The sequence below is a fragment of the Acinonyx jubatus genome, chromosome X (assembly GCF_027475565.1).
Source record: "Acinonyx jubatus isolate Ajub_Pintada_27869175 chromosome X, VMU_Ajub_asm_v1.0, whole genome shotgun sequence".
In the NCBI taxonomy this organism is placed as follows: domain Eukaryota; kingdom Metazoa; phylum Chordata; class Mammalia; order Carnivora; family Felidae; genus Acinonyx; species Acinonyx jubatus.
The window spans coordinates 103,747,906-103,771,187 of record NC_069389.1 but is presented as its reverse complement, the minus strand read 5'-3'; the positions used below and the strand labels follow the sequence as shown (position 1 = coordinate 103,771,187).

Here is a 23,282-nt window from a genome sequence, read left to right as displayed (position 1 = left end):
TGAGTTGGTTCAGTTTTTTTGGCTACTGTGGATAATGCTGCTGTGAACACTGATTTACAAGTTTTTATGTGGACATGCTTTCAGTTCTCTGAATGAGTGTATTCCTAGAAGTGGAATTCCTGGGTCATATGGTAACTTTATGGTTAATTTTTTAAAGTTTATTTATTATTTAAAAAATTTTTAAACTTTTATTCAGTTTTGAGAGACAGAGAGACAGAATGCAAGTGGGGAAGGGACAGAGAGAGAGGGAGACACAGAATCCGAACCAGACTCCAGGCTCCGAGCTGTCAGTGCAGAAGCCCAATGTGGGGCTCGAACTCATGAACAGTGAGATCATGACCTGAGCCAAAGTTGGTCGCCTAACTGACTGAGCCACCCAGACACCCTGAAAGTTTATTTATTATTATTATTTTTGAGAGGCAGGGAGAGAGAGAGAACAAGTGCAGGAGGGGAAGAGAGAGAGGGAGACAGGATATGAAGTGGGCTCTGAGCTGACAGCAGAGAGCCTGATGTGGGGCTCAAACCCACGAACCATGACATCATGACCTGAGCTTAAGTCAGAGGCTTAACTGACTGAGCTATCCAGGCGCCTCTATGTTTAACTTTTTGAGGAACATTCAGTGATGATTCTTCTTAATGATTAAGTTTTCTTTTTCTTTCTACCCTCTACTCATTTGGGAGTCATACATGTTGTTTCTGCTTTTCTATTAAAATTTTAAAATTTCTTTAAAATTTCTTTAAAATTTCTTTTAAAATTTAAATGAATATGTGATCCCTTATATGTGTACAGATAAATGTGATTGAACAAAGTCTAATATTAATCACTAAATCTATTTTTCTGAATAATTCAAAGTCAGTAGAACACAAATACTTACCACCACCACCCTCTCTTCCATGTTATTTCCTATTATATTAAATTTATTACTATCCCCAAATATTATTATTGCTTGTTTTTATACTCAGTACTTTTAAAACTTGTCAACATGTTTTTCAGTTTTTCTTCTCATCAGTTTCTTGTGTCCTATACTTTCTCCTGAAATAATTATTATTTTTCCTTACTGAAGTACATATTTTTATTGTTGTTCAGTGAGGGGTTGTGAGTGGAAAATGCTTATAGTCTTATTTATCTGAAAATGCCTTTTGTTTACTCTCACTCAAAAATAGTTTAGCCAGGCATAAGCTTCAGGGTAGCAGACATTATTTTCCTCATCACTTTGAAACTATCATTCCATTTTATTTGAGCCTCTGTTGTCAATCTAATGGTCATTCCTTTGTAGGATATTTTTGGTTAGTTTTACCTTTGCTATTCTGTATTTTCACTATACTATGTCTAGATATGCACTTGTTTTTACTAATCCTGCATAAGAGTCAATGCACTAATTTAAAATTTTTTTAATGTGTATTATTTTTGAGAGAGAGAGAGAGAGAGACAGACAGAATGTGAGCGGGGGGAGGGGCAGAGAGAGAGGGAGACACAGAATCTGAAAAAGGCTACAGGCTCTGAGCTGTCAGCACAGAGCCCGACACAGGGCTCGAGCTCACAGACTGCGAAATCATGACCTGAGCCAAAGTCGGATGCTTAACTGACTGAGCCATCCAGGTGTCCCTCAATGTATGTCTTTAATGTGAGGAACTATAAAATCTGAGAACAGTTCTATAAAATATGCAGTTCTATAAAATAACAGTTCTATAAAATTATCTCCTCAAATATTGCCTTTTCCATATTCTTTTTCTTCACTTTCTCTTTAATGCATTTTTCATCTATTGTGAATGGGATCTTTGAAATAATAGTACCTCTTTAATTATATTCTGCTTATTCTATCCTTAGGTATTTTAATCATTCACATTTTCCATCTATTTTTATCTTTCCATGTTGGTAATTTTCTCAGCTAATTTTTACTATTTACAAAGTCTCTCTTTAGCTGTGTCTAGTCTGAAGTTTTACTTCTTTCAGTTTTAATTTCAATAACTATGTTTTATTTCTTGTTGTTTTTGTTCTTCAGATTTTTTTTCCAAAATCCTATTCTTTTATTTTTAAAATTGTTTTAAACATGCCTATTTTATAGCTGTTTATTTTGTACAGTTCTTGAGATGCTAATCCTGCTGTTTATTGTGACAACTGATTCTTCTTCACAGTGGTTAATTTTCTCGTGTGTGTGTGTGTGTGTGTGTGTGTGTGTGTGTGTGTGTGTTTTAAACTCTGGGTTGTCTTTTCTTGGGTGCTTCATAACCTAAGGTGTGGAGATATTTCTAAATAATTACCTTCAATTTCACAAGAACTTTAGGAATCTTACCAGTTTTGGATCAAGTTTTATGTTAATTTATTGTAATATTCCATGTGAATAATGTATATGAGGGCACCCCCAGGCAGAAATACATTACATACTTAGAATTTGACTTCTCAGAGAAGATTTGTTTTCAATCTGCAGCCCCTAGCAGCCCATAAGTATCCTTGATGTTTCCCTGAGATGATGGGTAGAATTGTCTCGTCTCCTTTACATAAAATGGGTAGATTTTGAGGATCCTAATTTGAAATAGGAATCTTAATTCCAGTTTTCTGTCTTGTGTGGGCTCAAGACCACATTTCTTGTCCCCTTACAAACATTTGTGCTTCATCTATGTTCAACTAATAGTGTCCTTACTTCAAGTAAACTCAATGCAACGTAAGTTAGAGATATCTCTTTACCAAATGATTATTTACTTTACAGAAGGATCCACTCTAGATTTCTTCTAAGGAACTACTCATGTATTGTATTGAAATGTGGTTTAATTTATAGAAATTAAATCTATTTAACTTTGCACAGTACTCAAAAAATACTTGCTGAATGAACGAGTGAATGAATGTAAAACTAACTACTGTAGCATGAAATTGAAAATGCCATTTTATAAAAACCAAAGGATAAAAAGTTTTGATACAAATTAGCAATAGTAAGTTGGAAAATCTTAAGTGCAACAGGCAGGCTATTAAGTAGAAACCATAATGAGTTGCCAAAAAGCCAATGATTGGCACTTAGAAGAGTTCATTATTTTGAAGCTAAATAAAAAATTGCTTCCTGAATATTCAGCCTGTGAAAAGAAATTCTGCTGGTTTGTGATGATCTGGGAAGTTAATTTAAACTTCACGTGAGGCTATGTGTTAAAGAAAAGACAGCTTTATGGTAGGAGCACAATTCAGCAACTGAGACATACTCCATTTATTGAGCTACAAGAGAGTTTACCAGGTTCAAGAGGGTCAAGTGACTTTTCTTGCAAAGAGAAAGGACCACAGGAGAGATTAAAACAAGAGTTAAAAAAAAGCAGAAATGAAACATAAAGGAAAACCTTTTATGTTCCAAATCTTTAAAACATAGAAAAGGGAGGGGGAAGCCATTTTGAACACTTCCTGTGTTGTGCAAGTATGCTGTACATTTGTAATAATGAAGGGGAGGTCAGCATGAAATTTCTTTAATGTGCATCAAAACCAGTGGTTTACAAGCTACATAAAACATTTTTGAATACAAGGCAGAACAAGAACTAGGACAATGCTACCTTTCGTTCTGTGGTTAAATGAGGCTTAGTTGTTGGTATCACATAGGTTTTATATTAATACAATGCTGGAAAGGATGTTCTACATTTATAGTCTAAGAGAAAGAACAAATGGAGTTTAATTCATAACTGTATTATATCTTAGAAACTGTTATGTCTTAGCTTATAGTCCCTACAAGGCTTGGGGAATGATTTCATGTTCCTATAGGAGCCAAGAAGAAATGGGGGTGATTTTAGTTCCAGTGCGATGTCAAGATGAGCAAAAGAGCTTCAAGATGGAAAAAGTTCATTTGATTATAAAATATCTTCCTACGTTTTATGGTGTTATTTGAATTTTGAGCCCCATGCTAATGTTTTCTGAACTGTAAAATAAATTAGTTCTATTAATGGTGGGAATGTCATCCTTGAAGGAGCCTTAGTAATTATGTAAACCAATTCCTGCATTATTTTATAAATAGGAGAGTTTAGGCTCAGAGAGAGCTAGTGACTTACCTTATATAATACAGTAAGTCAGGAGAGAATTGGGACAAAAAAATTTAGGTCTCTTAACCCCTAGTTATTTTTGATGTCTCATACAAGTTGAAACACTTTGGGTTGTTTTATTTATTTATTTATAAATGCTTATTTATTAATTTTGAGATAGAGAGCATGAGCAGGGGAGGGGCAGAGAAAGAGGGAGAGAAAATCCCAAGCAGGCTCCACGCTGTCAGCACAGAGCCCAACATGGGCTTGATCTCTTGAACCCATGAGATCATGACCTGAGTGGAAATCGAGAGTTGAACATTTAACCGATTGAGCCACCCAGGTGCCTCTATTTATTCATTTTTAACAGCTGTATTATTTTGCTATGGCTTTCATAACAAAATTCCACAAACTGGGTGACTTAAAACAACAGAAATTTATTGTCTCACGTCTCTGGAGGCTAGAAGCCTGAAATCAAGGTGTCAGTGGGCCATGACCCCTTTAAGATTCTGGCTGGAATCATCCTTTGCTTCTTTTTAGTTTCTGGTGCTGGATATCAATCCTTGGTGTTCCTTGGCTGGCAGCTGCATCACTCCAATCTCTGCTTCTGTTGCACATGGCATTTTCCCTGAGTATTTTTGTTCAAATTTTCTTCTTTTTATAAGGATGCCAGTCAGGTTGAATTACACAGCAACGTAATGACTTCATCTTAACTTGATTAAATCTTGATTAAGTTTATAAATAAGGTCATATTCATGGGTCTGAGGGGTTAGGATTTTAACATATCTTTTTGGGAGATACAATTAAACTGATAATATCAGCTTTATTCATATATAATTCACATCCCATATGATTCACCCATTTAAGGTGAACAATTCGGGGTACCTGGATTAAGCGTTGGTGTAAGCGTCTGATTTTGGCTCGGTATGATCTCACAGTTCGTGGGTTTGAGCCCCGCATCAGGCTCTGTGCTGACAGCTCAGAGCCTGAAGCCTGCTTAGGATTCTGCTCCCTCTCTCTGCCCTTCCCCTGCTCACGTGCTCTCTTTCTCTCTCCCTCTCTCAAAAATAAATAAATATTAAAAAAATTTAAAGCGTACAATCATTGGTTGTTACTTTTTTTCACAGGGTTGTGCAACCACCACCACAATATAATTTCTATTCCCCCTAAAAGAAGCTCCGTATCCATTAGTAGTCAGTCTCTATTTCCCTCCTCTCCCTGCCCCAGCCCTAAGCAATCACTAATCTATAAAATGCTTTCTCCAGACATTGTATATAAATAGAATCATACAGTATATCCAATGTAACTGTTCTTTCATTTAGAAAAATGTTTTCAAGGTTTATTCATGTTATAACATATATCAATACTTCATTCTTTTTTATGGATTTATATTTTTTTGGATGGATATACTAATTCTATCCATTTATCAGTTGATGGACATTTGAGTTTCCAGTTTCGGACTATATGGATAATGCTACTATGAACATTTATTTGCAAACTTTTGTGTGGACATATGTTTTGGTTTCTCTTGTGTATATAATTATGAATTGCTGGGTCATATGGTTACTATATTTAACCATGAGGAATTGCCAGGTGGTGTTCCATAGTGGCTGTACAATTTTCCAATTCCACCAGAAAGGTATGAGGGTTCCAATTAATCCACATCCTCCTCAACACTTGTTACTATTCATCTTTCTTAAAAAAGGTTTTATTGTTAAGTAATCTCCACATCCAAAATGGGGCTCAAATTTATAACCCCAAGATCAAAGCATCACATGCTGTCTTGATTAAGCCAACAATACTAGTGGGTATGAAATGATATCTCATTGTGGTTTTAATTTGAGTTTTCCTAATGACTATGATGTTGAATATCTTTTCATGTGCTTATTGTCCATTTTTAATATCTTCGTTGGAAAAATGTCTTTTGGACCATTTAAATGGAGTTGTCTATTATTTATTTATTTATTTATTATTTATTTAAATGTTTATTTATTTTTGAGGGAGGGAGAGAGAGAGAGAGTGTGAGTGGGAGAGGGGCAGAGAGATAGGGGGACAGAGGATCTGAAGTGGGCTCTGTGCTGACAACAGAGCCCAATCGCGGGCCTGAACCCATGAACCATGAGATTAACACTGGAGCCAAAGTTGGGTGCTTAACTGACTGAGCCACCCAGGCGCCCCGACTTATATGTCTTTTTATTAGTGAGTTATAAGAGTTCTTTTTTTAAAATCTTTTTTTTCTTTTATTTTTTTAATTTATATCCAAGTTAGCATACAGTGCAACAATGATTTCAGGAGTAGATTCCTTAATGCTCCTTACCCATTTAGCCCATTCCCCCTCCCACAACCCCTCTAGTAACCGTCTGTTTGTTCTCCATATTTAAGAGTCTCTTATGTTTTGTCCCCCTCCCTGTTTTTATACTATTTTTGCTTCCCTTCCCTTATGTTCATCTGTTTTGTCTCTTAAAGTCCTCATATGAGTGAAGTCATATGATTTTTGTCTTTCTCTAATTTCACTTAGCATAATACCCTCCAGTTCCATCCATGTAGTTGCAAATGGCAAGATTTCATTCTTTTTGATTGCTGAATAATACTCCATTTATATATATACCACATCTTCTTTATCCATTCATCCATCGATGGACATTTGGGCTGTTTCCATACTTTGGCTATTATCGATAGTGCTGCTATATACATTGGGGTGCGTTTGCACCTTTGAAACAGCACACCTATATTCCTTGAATAAATACCTAGTATTGGAATTGATGAGTCGTAGGGTAGTTCTATTTTTAATGTTTCGAGAAACCTCCATACTGTTTTCTAGAGTGGCCGCACCAGTTTGCATTCCCCCTAGCCATGTAAAAGAGATCCTGTTTCTCCACATCCTTGCCAACATCTGTTGTTGCCTGAGTTATTAATGTTACCATTCTGACAGGTGTGAGGTGTTATCTCATTGAGGTTTTGATTTGTATTTCCCTGATGATGAGTGATGTTGAACAGTTTTTCATGTTTCTATTTGCCATCTGGATGTCTTCTTTGGAGAAGTGTCTATTCATGTCTTTTGCCCATTTCTTCACTGAATTATTTGTTTTTTGGGTGTTGAGTTTGATAAGTTCTTTATAGATTTTGGAGACTAACCCTTTTTCTGATATGTCATTTGTAAATATCTTCTCCCATTCTGTCGGTTGCCTTTTAGTTTTGCTGATTGTTTCCTTTGCTGTGCAGAAGATTTTTGTTTTGATGAGGTCCCAATAGTTCATTTTTGCTTTTGTTTCCCTTGCCTCTGGAGACGTGTTGAGTAAGAAGTTGCTGTGGCCAAGATCAAAGAGGTTTTTGCCTACTTTCTTCTAGAGGATTTTGATGGCTTCCTGTCTTACATTTAGGTCTTTCATCCATTTTGAGTTTATTTTTGTGTAAGAAAGTGGTCCAGGTTCAGTTTTTTGCATGTTGCTGTCCAGTTTTCCCAGCACCACTTGCTGGAGAGACTGTCTTTATTCCAATGGATATTCTTTCCTGTTTTGTCAAAGACTGGTTGGCCATAAGTTTGTGGGTCCATTTCTGGGTTCTCTATTCTGTTCCATTGATCTGAGTGTCTGTTCTTGTGCCAGTACCATACTGTCTTGATGATTAAAGCTTTGTAATATGTATTGAAGTCTGGGATTGTGATGCCTCCTGCTTTGTTTTTCTTTCTCAAGATTATTTTTGCTATTTGGGGTCTTTTCTGGTTCCATACAAATTTTAGGATTGTTTGTTCTAGCTCTGTGAAAAATACTGGTATTATTTTGATAGGTATTGAATTGAATATGTAGATTGCTTTGGGTAGTATTGACATTTTAACAATATTTGTTCTTCCTACCCAGGAGCATGGAATCTTTTTCCATTTTTTGGTATCTTTTTCAATTTTTCATAAGCTTTCTATAGTTTTCAGTGTATACATTTTTCACCTCTTTGGTTATGTTTATTCCTAGGTATTTTATGTTTTTTTTGTGCAATTGTAAATGGGATCGATTCCTTGATTTCTCTTTCTGTTACTTCATTGTTGGTGTATAGGAATGCAACCGATTTCTCTGCCTTGATTTTATATCCTGCAACTTTGCTGAATTCATTAATCGGTTCTAGCAGTTTTTTGGTGGAATCTTTTGGGTTTTCCATATAGAGTATCATGTCATCTGTGAAGACTGAAAGTTTGGCCTCCTCCTGGCCGATTTGAATGCATTTTATTTCTTTGTGTTCTCTGATTTCTGAGGCTAAGACTTCCAATACTATGTTGAATAACAGTGGTGAGAGTGGATATCCCTGTCTTATTCCTGACCTTAGGGGGGAAGTTCTCAGATTTTTTCCACTGATGATGATATTAGTGTTGGGTTTTTCATATATGGCTTTTATGATCTTGAGGTATGATCCTTCTATCCCTACCTTCTTGGGTTTATTTATGAAGAAGGGATGCTGTATTTTGTCAAATGCTTTCTCTGCACCTATTGAGAGGATCATATGGTTCTTGTCCTTTCTTTTATTGAAGTTATGCATCACATTGATTGTTTTGTGTATATTGAACCAGCTCTGCATTCCAGGTATAAATCCCACTTGGTCGTGGTAAATAATTTTTTTAATGTATTGTTGCATCCAGTTGGCTAGTATCTTGTTGAAGATTTTTGCATCCATGTTCATCAGGGAAATTGGTCTATAGTTCTCCTTTTTAGTGGGGTCTTTGTCTGCTTTTGGAATCAAGGTAATGCTGGCTCATGGAAAGAGTTTGGAAGTTTTTCTTCCATTTCTATTTTTTGCAACAGCTTCAAGGGAATAGGTGTTAACTCTGTCTTAAATGTTTGGTAGAATTCCCCTGGAAATCCATCGGGCCCTGGACTCTTGTTTTTTGGGAGCTTTTTGATTATTAATTTGATTTCTTTACTGGTTATGGGTCTGTTCAAATTTTCTATTTCTTCCTGTTTCAGTTTTGATAGTGTATATGTTTCTAAGAATTTGTCCATTTCTTCCAGATTGCCCATTTTATTGGCGTATAATTGCTCATAATATTCTCTTATTATTGTTTTTTATTTCTGCAGTGTTGGTTGTGATCTCTCCTCTTTCATTCTTGATTTTATTTATTTGGGTCCATTCCTTTTTCTTTTTGATCCAAACCTAGTGGTTTATCAATTTTGTTAATTCTTTCAAAGAACCAGCTTCTGGTTTCATTGATGTGTTTTACTGTTTTTGTTTTTGTTTTTGTTTTGATCGCATTAATTTCTGCTCTAATCATTATTATTTCCTGTCTTTTGCTGGTTTTGGGTTTTATTTGCTGTTCTTTTTCCAGCTCTTTGAGGTGTAAGTTTAGGTTGTGTATCTGAGACCTCTTTTCCTTCTTTAGGAAGGCCTGGATTGCTATATACATTCCTCTTATGACTGCCTTTGCTGTGTCCCAGAGGTTTTGGGTTGTTTTGTTATCATTTTCATTGACTTCCATATACTTTTACATTTCCTCTTTAACTTATTGGTTAGCCCATTCATTCTTTCGTAGGATGTTCTTTAGTCTCCAAGTATTTGTTACCTTTCCAATTTTTTTCTTGTGGTTGATTTCGAGTTTCATAGCATTGTGGTGAAAATATGCATGGTATGATCTCGATCTTTTTGTACTTGTTGAGGGCTGATTTGTGTCCCAGTATGTGGTCTATTCTGGAGAACATTCTGTGTGCACTGGAGAAGAATGTATATTCTGCTGCTTTAGGATGAAATGTTGTGAATGTATCTGTTAAGTCAATCTGGTCCAGTGTGTCATTCAAAGCCATTGTTTCCTTGTTGATTTTCTGTTTAGATGATCTGTCCATTGTTGTAAGTCGAGTATTGAAGTCCCATACTATTATGGTATTGTTATCAATGAGTTTCTTTATGTTTGTGATTAATTGATTTATATATTTGGGTGCTATCACATTTGGAGGATAAATGTTTATAACTGTTAGGTCTTCCTGGTGGATAACCCCTTAATTATGATATAATTCCCTTATTCATCTCTTGTTACAGTCTTTATTTTAAAGTCTGGATTGTCTGATATAAGTATGGCTACTCTGGCTTTCTTTTGTTGACCATTAGGAAGATAGATGATTCTCCACCCCCCTACTTTCAATCTGAAGGTGTCTTTAGGGCTAAAGTGGGTCTCTTGTAAACAGCATATAGATGGATCTTGTTTTCTTATCCAGTCTGTTACCCTATGTCTTTTGATTGGATCATTGAGCCCATTGATGTTTATAGTGAGTACTGAAAGATATGAATTTATTGCCATTATGTTGCTTGTAGATGGAATTTTCGGTGGTGTTCTCTGGTCCTTTCTAGTCTTTGTTGCTTTTGGCATTTATTTGTTTATTCATTTATTTATTCATTCATTCGTCTTTTCTCCCCTCAAAGGGTTTCCCTTAAAATTTCTTGCATGGTTGCTTTAGTTGTCATGAACTCCTTTAATTTTTGTTTCTCTGGGAAACTTTTAATCTCTCCTTCTATTTTGAATGACAGCCTTGCTGGATAAAGAATTCTTGGCTGCATATTTTTCTGATTCAGCACGTTGAATATATCCTGCCACTCCTTTCTGGCCTGCCAACTTTCTTTGGACAGGTCTGCTGCAAACCTGATCTGTCTTCCCTTGTAGGTTAAGGACTTTTTTTTCCCTTGCTGGTTTCATGATTCTCTCCTTGCCTGAGTATTTTGTGAATTTGACTATGATATGCCTTGTTGATGGCTGGATTTTGTTGAGTCTCATGAGAGTCCTCTGTGCTTCATGGATTTTGATGTCTGTGTCTTTCCCCAGGTTAGGAAAGTTTTCTGCTATGATTTGCTCACATATACCTTCTACCCCTGTTTCTCTCTCTTCCTCTTCTGGGACCCCTATGATTCTGATATTGTTCCTTTTTAATGAGTCACTGATTTCTCTAATTCTCAAATCATGCTCTTTTTAATCTTCCTCTTTTTTTCTGCTTCATTATTCTCCATAAGTTTGTCCTCTATATCACTGATTCATTCTCTGCTCTGCCTCATCAATCCTTGCCTCCGTGGAAGCCATTCAAGATTGTAGCTCAGTTATAGCATTTTTTATTTCATGCTGAGTAGCTCTTACTTCTTTTATCTCCATAGAAAGGGATTCTAATCTATTTTTGACTCCAGCTAATATCCTTATTATCATGATTCTAAATTCTGGTTCAGACATCTTGCTTATATCTGTGTTGACTAAGTCCCTGGGTATTGTTTCTTTGTGCTCTTTCTTTTGGGGTGAATTCCTTCGTTTTGTCATTTTGAAGGGAGAAAAGGAATTAATGAGGTAAAGAAATTAAAAAAAATTAAAATTAAAAAAAATTAAAAACAACACACACACACACACACAAAATCAAATAAATGATGCTAGATCCTAGGTGTGTTTTGGTCTGGGTGTTGAAAGGGGCTTGATACCTTAGAGAAAAAAAGAGAAAGAAAAAAAAAGGAAATCGTTTGAAAATTTGAAAAAATGAATACACTGAAATAGAATAAAATGAAATAATGGAAGTAAAATAGAATTTGAAAAAAATTACACAAAAGTAAAAAATATAGTAGAAAAAATAAAGAAAAATATTTTTAACAAAAATTGATAATAAAAATAAATTTTTTCTCTTTCTGTATTTAAGAAAAAGAAAAGAAACGAAAAAGAGAAAAAAAAAGAAAAAAAGAAAATTGAACAGATGGACCAGCGAACAGACTGAAATACGACTGAAATTACTTCGTTTTCCCCTAGAAGTCAAACTATGGAGCGCTTTATAGTCCATAAACTAAGCAGGTGGAAAGACCTGTGTTTCTGAAGAGCCAGTTTGACCCAGTTGGGCAGGGCTTAGTGTAACGGCTTCATTCTCCACTAGATGGCGCTGCTTAGCTTACTGGCGGGGATTGTTGCGGCGCTTGTAGGTGTGTATGCGCATGCACGGGCTGCGCAAAAATGGTGTCACCCTGCTATCCATTCTCCAATATTGGAACTCTGTGTTCTCCCTGGCCAGCAATCGCACACCTATCCTTTGTCTCCGGCTTCCATCCACTCCCTTCTTTTACACTGTCCGTGGCCAAGCCCCAGGCGGTACCTCCCTCCTGAGTTTTATCTCAGATGCGGCTGTGTTTCCAGTCCTCTTACTTCTGAGGGACTGTGGCTCTGACCCAGTCTGCCCCTCTGCAGAAGAGTCTCACCAAGCAATGGCCAGGTGCCGGCTGCATCCAGGAACGTTCGCAGGACCGGGCTGCTGCTCACACCCAGAGACTGTGGCTGGGTGCCAGCCTGCCCCAGAAAAAGTTCACGTGATTGTGCAGCAGCAGCATTTCAGGGATTATGGCAAATCACAACATGCATCTGGCACCAGGTTTCACTCCCAACAACCTTGTTCCAGCACCAGCGAATGTGGTTGTTCTCCCGGGTCCACTGAGGCCTTTGCCTGTGGGGGGGGGCCACACAGCCTCTACCAGATGTCCTCCCAGTAGGGGAGCCGCCTCTTCCCATGTGGCCTGAAGACCTCCAGACTTCACTCTGCTCCTGGGGATTCGCCCTTCCCACCAGAGCACTACCAGGTATCGAGCTGTGGAGTTTCAGACTCTGTGCTCCCCCTTATAGAGTCTTAATGGAATTTAAATCCTCTCCTTTATCCCTTTTCAGTCCTTGTGGCTGTTTCCACTTTTCCACTTTTCCACTTTCTCTCCAGCTGCTTTGGGAGGGTGCTTTTCCCGTATTCTCCTCCCTCCCCCTCCCACCCCCGCCTCGTCCCCATCCTCTCTCCGCACGCGAAAACAGCTCCCTGCCTTACTTGGCTTCTTTTTCCCCCAGTTTATCTCTCCGCACCATGTACCTGCTGAGTTCTGTGGTTCAGGTTGTACAGATTGTTGTGTTAATCCTCAAATCAGTTATCTAGGTGTGCAGGATGGTTTAGTGTTGATCTGGCTGTATTTCATAGATTTGAGACACAAAAAAAATCTTCCATGCTGTTCCACCATTTGTCTCCTCCCCATAAGAGTTCTTTTTATAATCTGGATACATATCTTTATTCAATATATGATTTGTAGATATTTGCATTCATTCTGTTCTCTTTTCCACTTTTCTTTCATGGTGCCCTTTGAAGCACAAATGTTTTAAATATTGTTGAAGTCCAGATTATCTGTTTTTGTTTTTGGTCATGTTTTTGGTGTCGTATCTAAGAATCCTTTGTAAAATCTGAGGTAATGAAGATTTACTTCTGTGTTTCCTAAGAGTTTTATAGTTTTAGCTCTTACATTAGGTCTGATCCATTTTGGGTTAATTTTGTGTAAGATGTGACATGTAAGATGTGAGGTGTGGGTTCAAATTCATTCTTTTGCATGTGACTATCCTGCTGTCCCAGCATCATTTATTGAAAAGAATTTTTTCCCAACTGAATGGTCTTAGCACCCTTATCAAAAATCAGTTGATCCTAGACACATGGTTTTAATTTTGGACTCCTGATTCTATTCTTCTGATCTATGCCAATCCTGTGCCACTACCATACTATTCTGATTACTGTTGTTTTTAGTAAAGTTTTGAAATCAGGAAGTGTGAGTCTTCCTACTTTGTTATTTGCAACCTCCATATTAAAGTTATATTCAGCTTGTAAATTTCTACAAAAGTCAGCTGGAATTCTGATAGGAATTATGTTGAATCTGCAGATTAATTTGGGGAATATTGCCATCTTTATGATATGAAATCTTCCAATCCGTGAATATGGGAAGTTTTCCGATTTATTTAGAACTTTAATATCCTTCAACAATGCTTTGTAGTTTTCATCATGAGTTTTTCACTTTTAAAATTTGTTCCTAAGTATGTTATTCTTTTTGATGCAATTGTAAATATCCTTGTTTTCTTAATTTCATTTTTTATTGTTCATTGCAAGTGTATAGAAATACAATAGATTTTTGTATATTGATCTTGTATTCTGTAATCTTGCTGAACATGTTTATTAGGTATAATAGATTTTTAGTGGATTCCTTAGTGTTTTCTAAATATAAGATCACATTTTATGCAAATAGAGATAGTTGTACTTCTTCCTTTCCAATACGGATGAGTTTTATTTCTCTTTTTCTTGCTTGATTGCCTAGGCTAGAACCATCAGTACAATGTTAAATAGAATTGGTGAAAGTGAGCATACTTATCTTGTTCCTGACCTGAGAGGGAAAGCCTTCAGTCTTTTACCATTGAGTATTATGTTCACCATGGGTTTTGAAGCTCTTCTTTAACTTGTCTTAATTTATCTTTATAACTTTTCCCCCACTACAAATCTTGGCATGCCTGTTGCCCAACTCTACAATCCTAACCTTATTCACAAAGACCTGGTTGTCTAAATAACCTGGATATTTTTTATCCTTTTATTTACATGCACTATTAATTTTTTTTCTGTACCCATTGCTCATATAGTTACAAAGAATGCCCCATTTCCTCCAACAATCTAGCTCATATACTTCCTCGGGATAAAGCTCAATTTCCCAGATCATTGCACAACCACCTCTTCAACAGATACAAGTAGGCACACATACACATGGAGACACACACACACACACACACACACACACACACACACACACACATCATGTGATTCCCTGACTCCTCACTTCCCTGGGTACTTGAAGCCAATTTACATTTTGTTTCAGCTCATACCACTTTGTGAATGTTCTTTTGTTATTTCAGATATCTTTGTCTTGGCTCCACCAACTGCACTGTAGATATCTATCCAGAATAAGGAGCTGGAACCCTGTATTTTAATATTATCCATGACAGAGTGTAACACAAAGGCTCATAGGAACAAGAAGTGCTCCATAAAAGCTGACTGACCAGTCAATTTTGCTCTCAGAAGGACCTCTAGTTCCTTGTAGGACACTATGAAAATCAGAGACTGCCTAGATGCCACTCATACCTCTGTCAGTGCCTCATTTCTATTTCCAATCCATTTCTCTTCTCCTTATATTGGCTGATTTTCAGAGGGAGATCTTTGGCTCCATCAATTTTTATAGCTTAATGAAAGTCTCAGCCATGTTTACCTGCTTTCCTTCCAGGGTAAATGCATCACAAGCCAAAGCAAAGTCATCCCCATAGCCCTTGTTTAGAAAATGTGTGATTTTTATATTGTCTCCATTAAAGCAATATGGTCTACTAGCTTTGACCTCAAACATGGCCTTCTTTAGAAATGAGTGCCTCTTAGCATGAAATATTTATTCTTAAGGCCAGGCCCATGCTGGGGTTTGAAGGTTTGTAACAAAGGTCCCAGATTCCTGAGCACATTGCCTGCTGTTGTTTTCTTTCTTGTGGCATTTGCCTGTTTGTTTTTTTTTTTGTGCTTTACTGCAACTAAAATATTGACATCTCCCTGCCCTACCCCATTAACTATGGAAAATGCCATAGAATGGAAATCTTTTGCAATAAGCATACCACAGACATCAGAGTGTAGGGCTTGGTCTTGCTGTCTTAACAGCTAAAGAGGTCAGCTGCATACCAGTTTTAGGAGAAAAATGGTTTTTATTAGGTACTTGCTGAGCATATAGCCTGTGTCAGGCATGGGGGGATAGGCAAGCAAATACATTGATGCTGCTCTACAGGAGTTTACAGTCTCAATGGGGTGATAAGACTAACATACCTCAAACAGAGAACTATTAAGTTAGAGAGTGTGTGATAATTGCTAAAACAAGGGGAGAGGAACATACTGTCAGAGTGACTTGGAGTCAGTGAAGACTTTTGAAAGAAGTTGAACCCTTAAGTTTGACTTGGAAAGATTTTGATGGAGAGAAGAGTGAGAGGGATGCAAAGAAACTAACATAGGGTTGACGATATAAAGAGGCTGACAAGAGGTTTGAAGATCCATATCAGGGACCATTTGGAGATAATATCAGTAAAAGAAGTGTAGGTTGGAGTGTATCTTGAGTGGATAGAATTACAGAATATCAGAGCTGGAAAATCTAATATTGCTAATAGCTAATATTGCTAATATTCAAGCTGGAGCTGGAATTCATAGTCCAGTGTGTAGTTCCTATAGTTTTCATTAGATTTTTTTTAATCCATGGAGTTTTCTTTTCTTCAAATGGAATCTTATATGAGGAATCCCAATACATCAATATATAAAAGCAAAAATACTTTGGTTGCTTTTGGGTGAGATCAAGATGAACCCAATTCCCACATTTTAAGAGTGAGACAACTGAGATACAGGGACAGAAAATGGCCTCCATGTCATTAAATCCAGTGGACATTTCTCAGTGCACATCTTGCTTGGCTTCTTAGCAGCATACTACATTGTTGACCACTCCCCTTTACTCAACATACTACACTCCTTTCTTATTCTTCTATGATACAGCTTTTCTGATTTTCCTCTTACTTCCTGACCTTTTCTTTTCCATCTCATTTGAGTGTTTATTCTCCTACATTTAGACTTCAAATGTTGGATTTCTTAGGACTTGAACATCAGCCCTTTCTACTTATTGTCTTACATTCTCTGCCTAGGCAATCTTATTTGATGGCTTTAAGTCTAATCTAAATGATGGCAACACTCAAGTTATACTTCCATCCCCTGCTTCTCCTCAATTACTGATTAGGTATCTCTATAGGGATATACCATATGTGCTGCAAACTCAAAATTTCTGAAACTAAACTCCTCTGTCCCTCTCTACAGTCCTTAAAGTTCGTACCTTCTCCTGTGCATTCTTTATCTCAGTGAATGGCATCACCAACCACCCAGTTTCTTATCCTCTAAACCAAAGACTCATCCTTAACACTTTTTTTCTCCTCTCTTACTTTTCAATCATCAAGTCCTGTTCATCTTATGTCCTTAATATCTCGTGAATCTCTCCACTCTTCTTCATTTCCTTCACTGCACCAGACTACCACTCCCCTCCAGGCCACCCGTATTTCTCTGTTGAGCTACTACAATAACTCCATTGTCTCCCTGCATCTACTCCTTCCCTATCTGCCAGTCCTTTCTCTACATTACAACTGAAGTGTACTTTTAAAGCATAAATAGGATGTCCTTTCCCTGCTCAAAAGCCTTCAGTGGTTTCCCAGTGCCTAAGGAAAATGTCTAAATTTATTACACATTTTAGAAAACCTTTTATGACTTGGCATCTGTCCACTTGCTCAATTTCATTTTTGTTTGCCATACTTCTTTCTCTTTTACAATGATAGGCTCACAGTTTTGGACTGTTTTATGGGTTTCTACTGACTAGAACTATAATCTGCCCACATACTGCCAGACCAACTTATCCTTCTGGTTTCAGCTGAAATTTCACCACCAGTGGAAAGTCTTCCTAAGTCCACTCCCACTCCCAAGTCCAGGAAAAATGTCCCTTCATTGTAGTCTCATGGTAACTTGAGAGGATAGCCTTTCACAGAACACATCACACATTATTATAATTGCTGCTTTAATTGTGTATCTCCCTAATTAGCCCATAAGCTCAGTGAAGGTGAGGTCCATCTTGACTACAAATGTATCCTCAGTGTGCAGCATGGTGCCTAAAATGTAGTAGGTTCTTTAGAAATACCTGCTGAATGAATACACGAATGAACGAATCGCACCATTCATCAAAGCTTCTACCACCTTTCAAAAAGCTTAACAAAATGTAGTGACAATGCTAAACTTGGCCATAATTTCCCCATTTTAATTTGTTATTTGATGTCTTCTTAAAGGGATACACTTTTAGATCTTGGAAAATCTTTGCAAATGCCAAGGGCATGATTTGTATGATGATTAGATATTTGGTCAAGATGATGGTGGCTGAAAATCTTTCCAATTACCCTGTGGGGAAGGCCTTCCTTTTGACTTATAATTATGGTTACCTAACTTTTGCAAAGATTCGCTGGGGAAATTAAAAAAAACAAAAGATAATTAAAAAATAGGAGATGGCACATTAAACTTACATAGCCAACTAAGGCACGGGCTCTCTCCCTTTTCAGCTATTTGTCATTTATGAACCTCAAGGTATTTTGCTGACAAGGGGCTATTTTCTATATGTTATGGGCATGCTGACAGGAGGCTAGAACACAGGAAGACACAGAAGAGAAATGAGAGACCATTAAAGGCCAATTCAGCAAGTGAACATTTCAACCTCATGAACTTCTAAATTCTGTGAATTTCATTTTTAATGACGAGGGGGAGCCAATTTCAAGCCCTGGGGAAAGAATCTTGCCTTTTCAATTGCCAGGCAGGTCATCAGGGTTGCAGGGAAGCTTTCTAGAAAGGCCTCTGTGGCCTCAGTTCCAAATCTTAGGCAACAGCTGTTGGCTGAAAGATCTTCTTGGATTCCTGAGCCTGTGGTCTATAGTGAAGAAATCATACCATGGCTGACAAAGAAGTGAGCTCCACCTCCAGCTCTTCATAGAAAAGTAGATTGAATGTTCCAACTCATTCCAGATGCTCTGTCTTCAAAGCTCTTAACTAATACCCAGGGTAGCCCGCTGCCCTTTAAAAGACAAAAATCAGCCTCCACTCTGATTAAACAACAGGTGAGTTGAGCACTAGATGCTTCATGATGCCAGACTGAACAGCTTGGAAATGGGAGAGCCTGCCTGTCTCTGTTGGTTTCCCTCAAGCTATCTGTTCCCAAAAGATTTTCCATTTAGGTAAATAAAAAATAATACCAAAGAGGGAGAAATTATGCATTATGTGGCACCAGAAAGTCATCAGATAGGTTCAGAGAAAGTATTTTTGGAAACACTAAGGAAATGGTCGTAAGCACGCTGGCTTTTATAGACATTCTGAGTCTTCTAGGACACCAGCACCCTTATAATCACTTCTGTTGTCCATAGCTCCTAACTTTACCTAAAGCTGACTCTCCTCAGAAGTGCCCTCACTCTGAGTAATTTGTTACCCAAAGCATTAGAGAGTTAATTCACTCAAACCCTCCATTGCACTTAAAAACTTCCCTATCCTATTATCTTGAGTAGGGGACTGTATTAACTTCCTAGGGCTGTTGTAGCAAAGTACGATGAACTGGGGGGCTTGGAACGACAGTTCTCAGTTCTGGAGGCCATAAATCTGAAAATAAGGTGTCAGCAGGTCCATGCTTCTTTTTATTTTTTTTAATGTTTATTTTATTTTTGAGAGAGAGAGAGAGAGAGAGAGAGAGAGCATGAGGAGGGGAGGGGCAGAAAGAGAGAGACACAGAATCCAAAGCAGGCTCCAGGCTCTGAGCTGTCAACACAGACCCTGACACAGGGCTTGAACTCATAAACTGGGGGATCATGGGCTGAGCTGACATCAGATGCTTAACCGACTGAGCCACCCAGGCACCCCCTGAATTGTTGAGTAATTCAAAAGAAATTATAAATAATGCATGTAATATATGAATATGTTCAATAAAAATATTATTTATCACCTCTTTGTTATGCATATTTTCCACCTCTTTTTTTCTGGAAGCAACCATTATTATCAGTTTGGTTGTATACTTCCAGAACTTTTTCTGTTCATTTACATGTAAATATTGTTTTCTTGAAGCTTTGATAAAATATGTCAGTAAAACCACTGGGACTTTTTTGGGGGGGGATTAGAAAATTTTGGCTACTAATAAAATTTCTTCTGTAGTTTTTGGTTTATTCAACATTCTTTGTTATTCTTGGGCTGATTTTGGTAATTTGTATATTCCTTGAATCTGTCCTTTTTTTTTAAGGTTTTACATTCATTGTTATTAAATTGTACATGGCATTCTCCTGTAATTGTTAAAGTCTCCAGTTTATTTCTTTTGTGTTCCTCATATAGCTTATTTTGCTGTCTCTTTTTTTAAATCATCATATTTGCTAAATTCTTGTTTATATTATTTGTTAATAATATTTTAAAAAAATTAAAAAAATTTTTTAAGTAGGCTTCATGCCCAGTGTGGGGCCCAGTGTGGGGTTTGAACTCACAACCCTGAGATGAAGAGTTAGATGCTTAACCAACTGAGTCACCTGGGTGCCCCTATAATAATATTTTTAAATAAATATTTTTAATAAATATATTTTAAATATATTATTTATATTTGTTTATATTAATTATTTCAAGAGTACTCATTTTTGGTATTTTATTTAGTTTTTTGAGTTTTATTTTCTATTATCAATGTATATTTTTATCTGTATAATTTTTTCATTTTAACTTCATTAGACTTATTTTATCGTTTTCTTTCTACTGTCTTGAGTTGACAGCTTAGTTCATTTATTTTCAATCTTTATTTCTAATATGTGATTTTAAGACTAAATTTATTTTTGAGTACTATTTGGCCACATCCCTAAGTTATTTATTTACAATTTTTATTGAAGCATAACATATATATAACAAAGTGTACAAATCAAAAGTGTTTATCTCAATGAATTTTGACAAACTGAACACACCCTGGTCAGGAAACCGAACGTGACCAGTATCTCAAAAGCCCCCTCTCGTGCGCATTTCAGTCATCACCAACCCACACCTATAGGAGTAAACATTGTCCTAATTTATAATGCTGTATAGATTACTGTTGCCTGCTTTTGAACTTTATGTGAATGTAACAATACGGTGTATACTCTTTGAGTCTGGACATTTACACTTAACCTTGTATTTTTAAGATTCATCCATATTGTTGTAGGTAATGGTTCATTATCCTTGCTGTGTAGTATTTCATTGTGTAAATATACAACAATTTATTTATCCATTTAATTATTGATGGATATTTGGATTGTTTCCTGTTTTTAGCAATAACAAATAATGCTTCTTTGAACCTTCTTTTACATATATTTAGGTAAGCATATGCATGCATTTCTGTTGGGTATATACATATGAGTGGAATTGCTGGATTGCAGGTTACATATGTTTTAAGTGGTTTCATGCCAGTGTCCCTAAGTATTTACACTAAATAGTTTATGAGGTTTTCATTTGCTCTGTGTCCTCACTAGCACTGGGTATTTTTCTGTCTTTTTTTCATTTTAGCCATTTCATTGTGAATGGTATTAAATTGCTGTTGTTTCCACAATGATTAATGAAGTTGAGTACCTATTCCTAAGGTTTTGAGATTAGTTTTATTTTAAATGGTTTATAATTCCAATTTTATTTATAGTTTAGTTTAAAAGTTGTTTAGAATTGTGTTCATTAAATTTTTCCAGGTATTTGGGTGCCTGGGTGGCTCAGTCGATTAAGTGTCTGACTTTGGCTCAGGTCATGACCTCCCAATCTATGAGTTCAAGCCCCGCGATGGACTCTGTGCTGACAGCTCAGAGCCTGGAGCCTGCTTGGGATTCTGTGTGTGTGTGTCTCTCTCTCTGCCCCTCCCCCACTTGTACTCTTTCTCTCTCTCTCAAAAATTAATGAACATAAAAAAATTTACATTTTTCCAGGTGTAAAGATTTTAAAGCACTTTCTTTTTTGTAGTTGGTTCCTATTTTATTGCATTGAGAACAGTGAATATAGCCTACAGGACATTATGTTTTTTGGAATTTGATATCTTCTTATGGTCTAACAAATTATCATTTTTGGTAAATAATTGTATATGTTTAAAAGAAGGTATATTCTCTGTTGAGTGCAAAGTTCTATGTATTGTGTTATTCAAATTTTCTTTATCCTTAATTTTTGTCTAATTGATCTCTCAGTTTCTTAGAGAAATGTGTTAAATTATTGTATTATGATTGTGGTTTATATAAAGCATGGTGTGTTATTGTATACTTATCAGTTTATGTTTCTATATTTTGATTCTCTGCACATAGGTGTAGAAAAGTTCATAACTGTTTTCTCTTCTTTGTGGAGTGTTTTTTAAATCAAAATGATGTTTCTGTCTTTATCTCTGAATTATTTTTGCCTTGAATTTATATTTCATCTGCTCTTGATACGGCCACACTGGTTTTATTTTTGTTGTCATTTGTCTGGCATTATCTTTCCCTAGTTCTTTATTTTTGATCTACAAGAGTCATTTTAAGTGTGTCTTTTGATAACATCTAGTTGGATCATTTTTACTGTCTTTAAATAGATAAGTTTAATTCTTTCACATTTACAGTGATTACCTATAGGTATAGTTATTCCTTTCCTATTTCCTGTTATAAACCTATCATGCTGCCACTTTGTTAACTTTTTCCTTCTGCTTTTTAAAAAAAGATTTGATCTTTTAAGTAATGTCTCCACCCAACATGGGGCTTGACCTGACAACTCCAAGATCAAGAGTCACACACTCCACTGACCGAGCCAGCCACATGCCCTGCTTCTGCTTTTTGTTGAATGGATGGAGCTTTTTTATTCCCCTCCCCTCTTCCATGTGGGTAAATTATACATTTTATTTTTATGTTTTATTAATCACCCTTAAATTTTTAACATGCACATAAAGATATATTTTTAACACTAGAATTAGTAAGTATCTAATTCATCTTCCTGAAAAGATAATAACCTTAGCTTTACTACCCTCTGCTTTCTTTTTTTTAAAATTTTTTTACATTTACTTATTTTTGAGAAACAGAGTGAGATAAAGTAAGAGTGGGGGAGGGACAGAGAGAGAGGGAGACACAGAATCCGAAGCAGGCTCTGGGCTCTGAGCTGTCAGCACAGAGCCCGACGCAGGGCTTGAACCCACAAACTGGGAGATCATGACCTGAGTGGAAGTCAGACGCTTAACCGACTGAGCCACACAGGCGCCCCACCCACCCCGCTTTCTTTTTTTTAAGTTTATTTATTTATTTGGAGAGAGAGAGGGAGAGAGAGAGGGGGAGAGAGAGAATGAGTCAGGGAAGAGCAGAGAGAGGAGGAAAGAGAGAATCCCAAGCAGTCTCCATGTGTCAGTATGGAGCCTGATGCAGGGCTCAGTGTTATGAACCATGAGATCATGACCTGAGCTAAAATCAAGAGTCAGACACTTAACTGACACCCAGACACCCCTACCCTCTGCTTTCTATCCCCTATTCTCTTATTGATAGTTTTAGGTTTGAGTCTCACTACTTCCTACTGGATTCAATTTTCTCCTTTGTGTAATTCATCCACCAGTACTTCTTTCAGTATGAGTTTGTGGTTGGTAAAATTTCTGAATCGTTCCAGGGCTGAAAATGTCTTTATTTTACCTTACTTAAAGATTTTTTTAATGTTTATTTATTTTTCAGAGGGAGGGAGGGAGGGAGAGAGAGAGAGAGAGAGAGAGAGAGAGAGAATGAGTGGGGGAGGGGCAGAGAGAGGGAGACACAGATTCTGAAGCAGCCTTCAGGCTGAGCTGTCAGCACAGAGCCCCATGCAGGGCTTGAATTCACGAACTGTGAGATCATGACGTGAGCCGAAGTTGGACGCTTAACTGACTGAGCCACCCAGCCACCCCGACTTTATTACTTCTTGATTGATAAAATTCTAGGT

The 23,282-nt window shown here is 36.9% G+C and overlaps 1 protein-coding gene across 6 annotated transcripts in view; it reads left to right on the top strand.

The window, feature by feature from the left end:
- The window catches only part of SMARCA1 (SWI/SNF related, matrix associated, actin dependent regulator of chromatin, subfamily a, member 1), a 262,520-nt gene that overhangs the window by 104,425 nt on the left and 134,813 nt on the right, over positions 1-23,282 (top strand). For 3 of the 6 annotated variants that reach the window (XR_008289858.1, XR_008289857.1, XM_053201675.1), the window contains one exon: positions 11,625-12,546. The exons of 2 other annotated variants lie outside the window; for them this stretch is intronic. Coding sequence is in view for 1 of the 4 variants with exons in the window: in XM_053201673.1 (XP_053057648.1) it covers positions 11,625-11,699 (75 nt within the window). In the remaining 3 variants the exon portion in view is untranslated. Of the gene's footprint in view, positions 1-11,624; positions 22,366-23,282 lie in introns of those variants that run through there. One more of the 6 variants, XM_053201673.1, reaches the window with a different exon arrangement.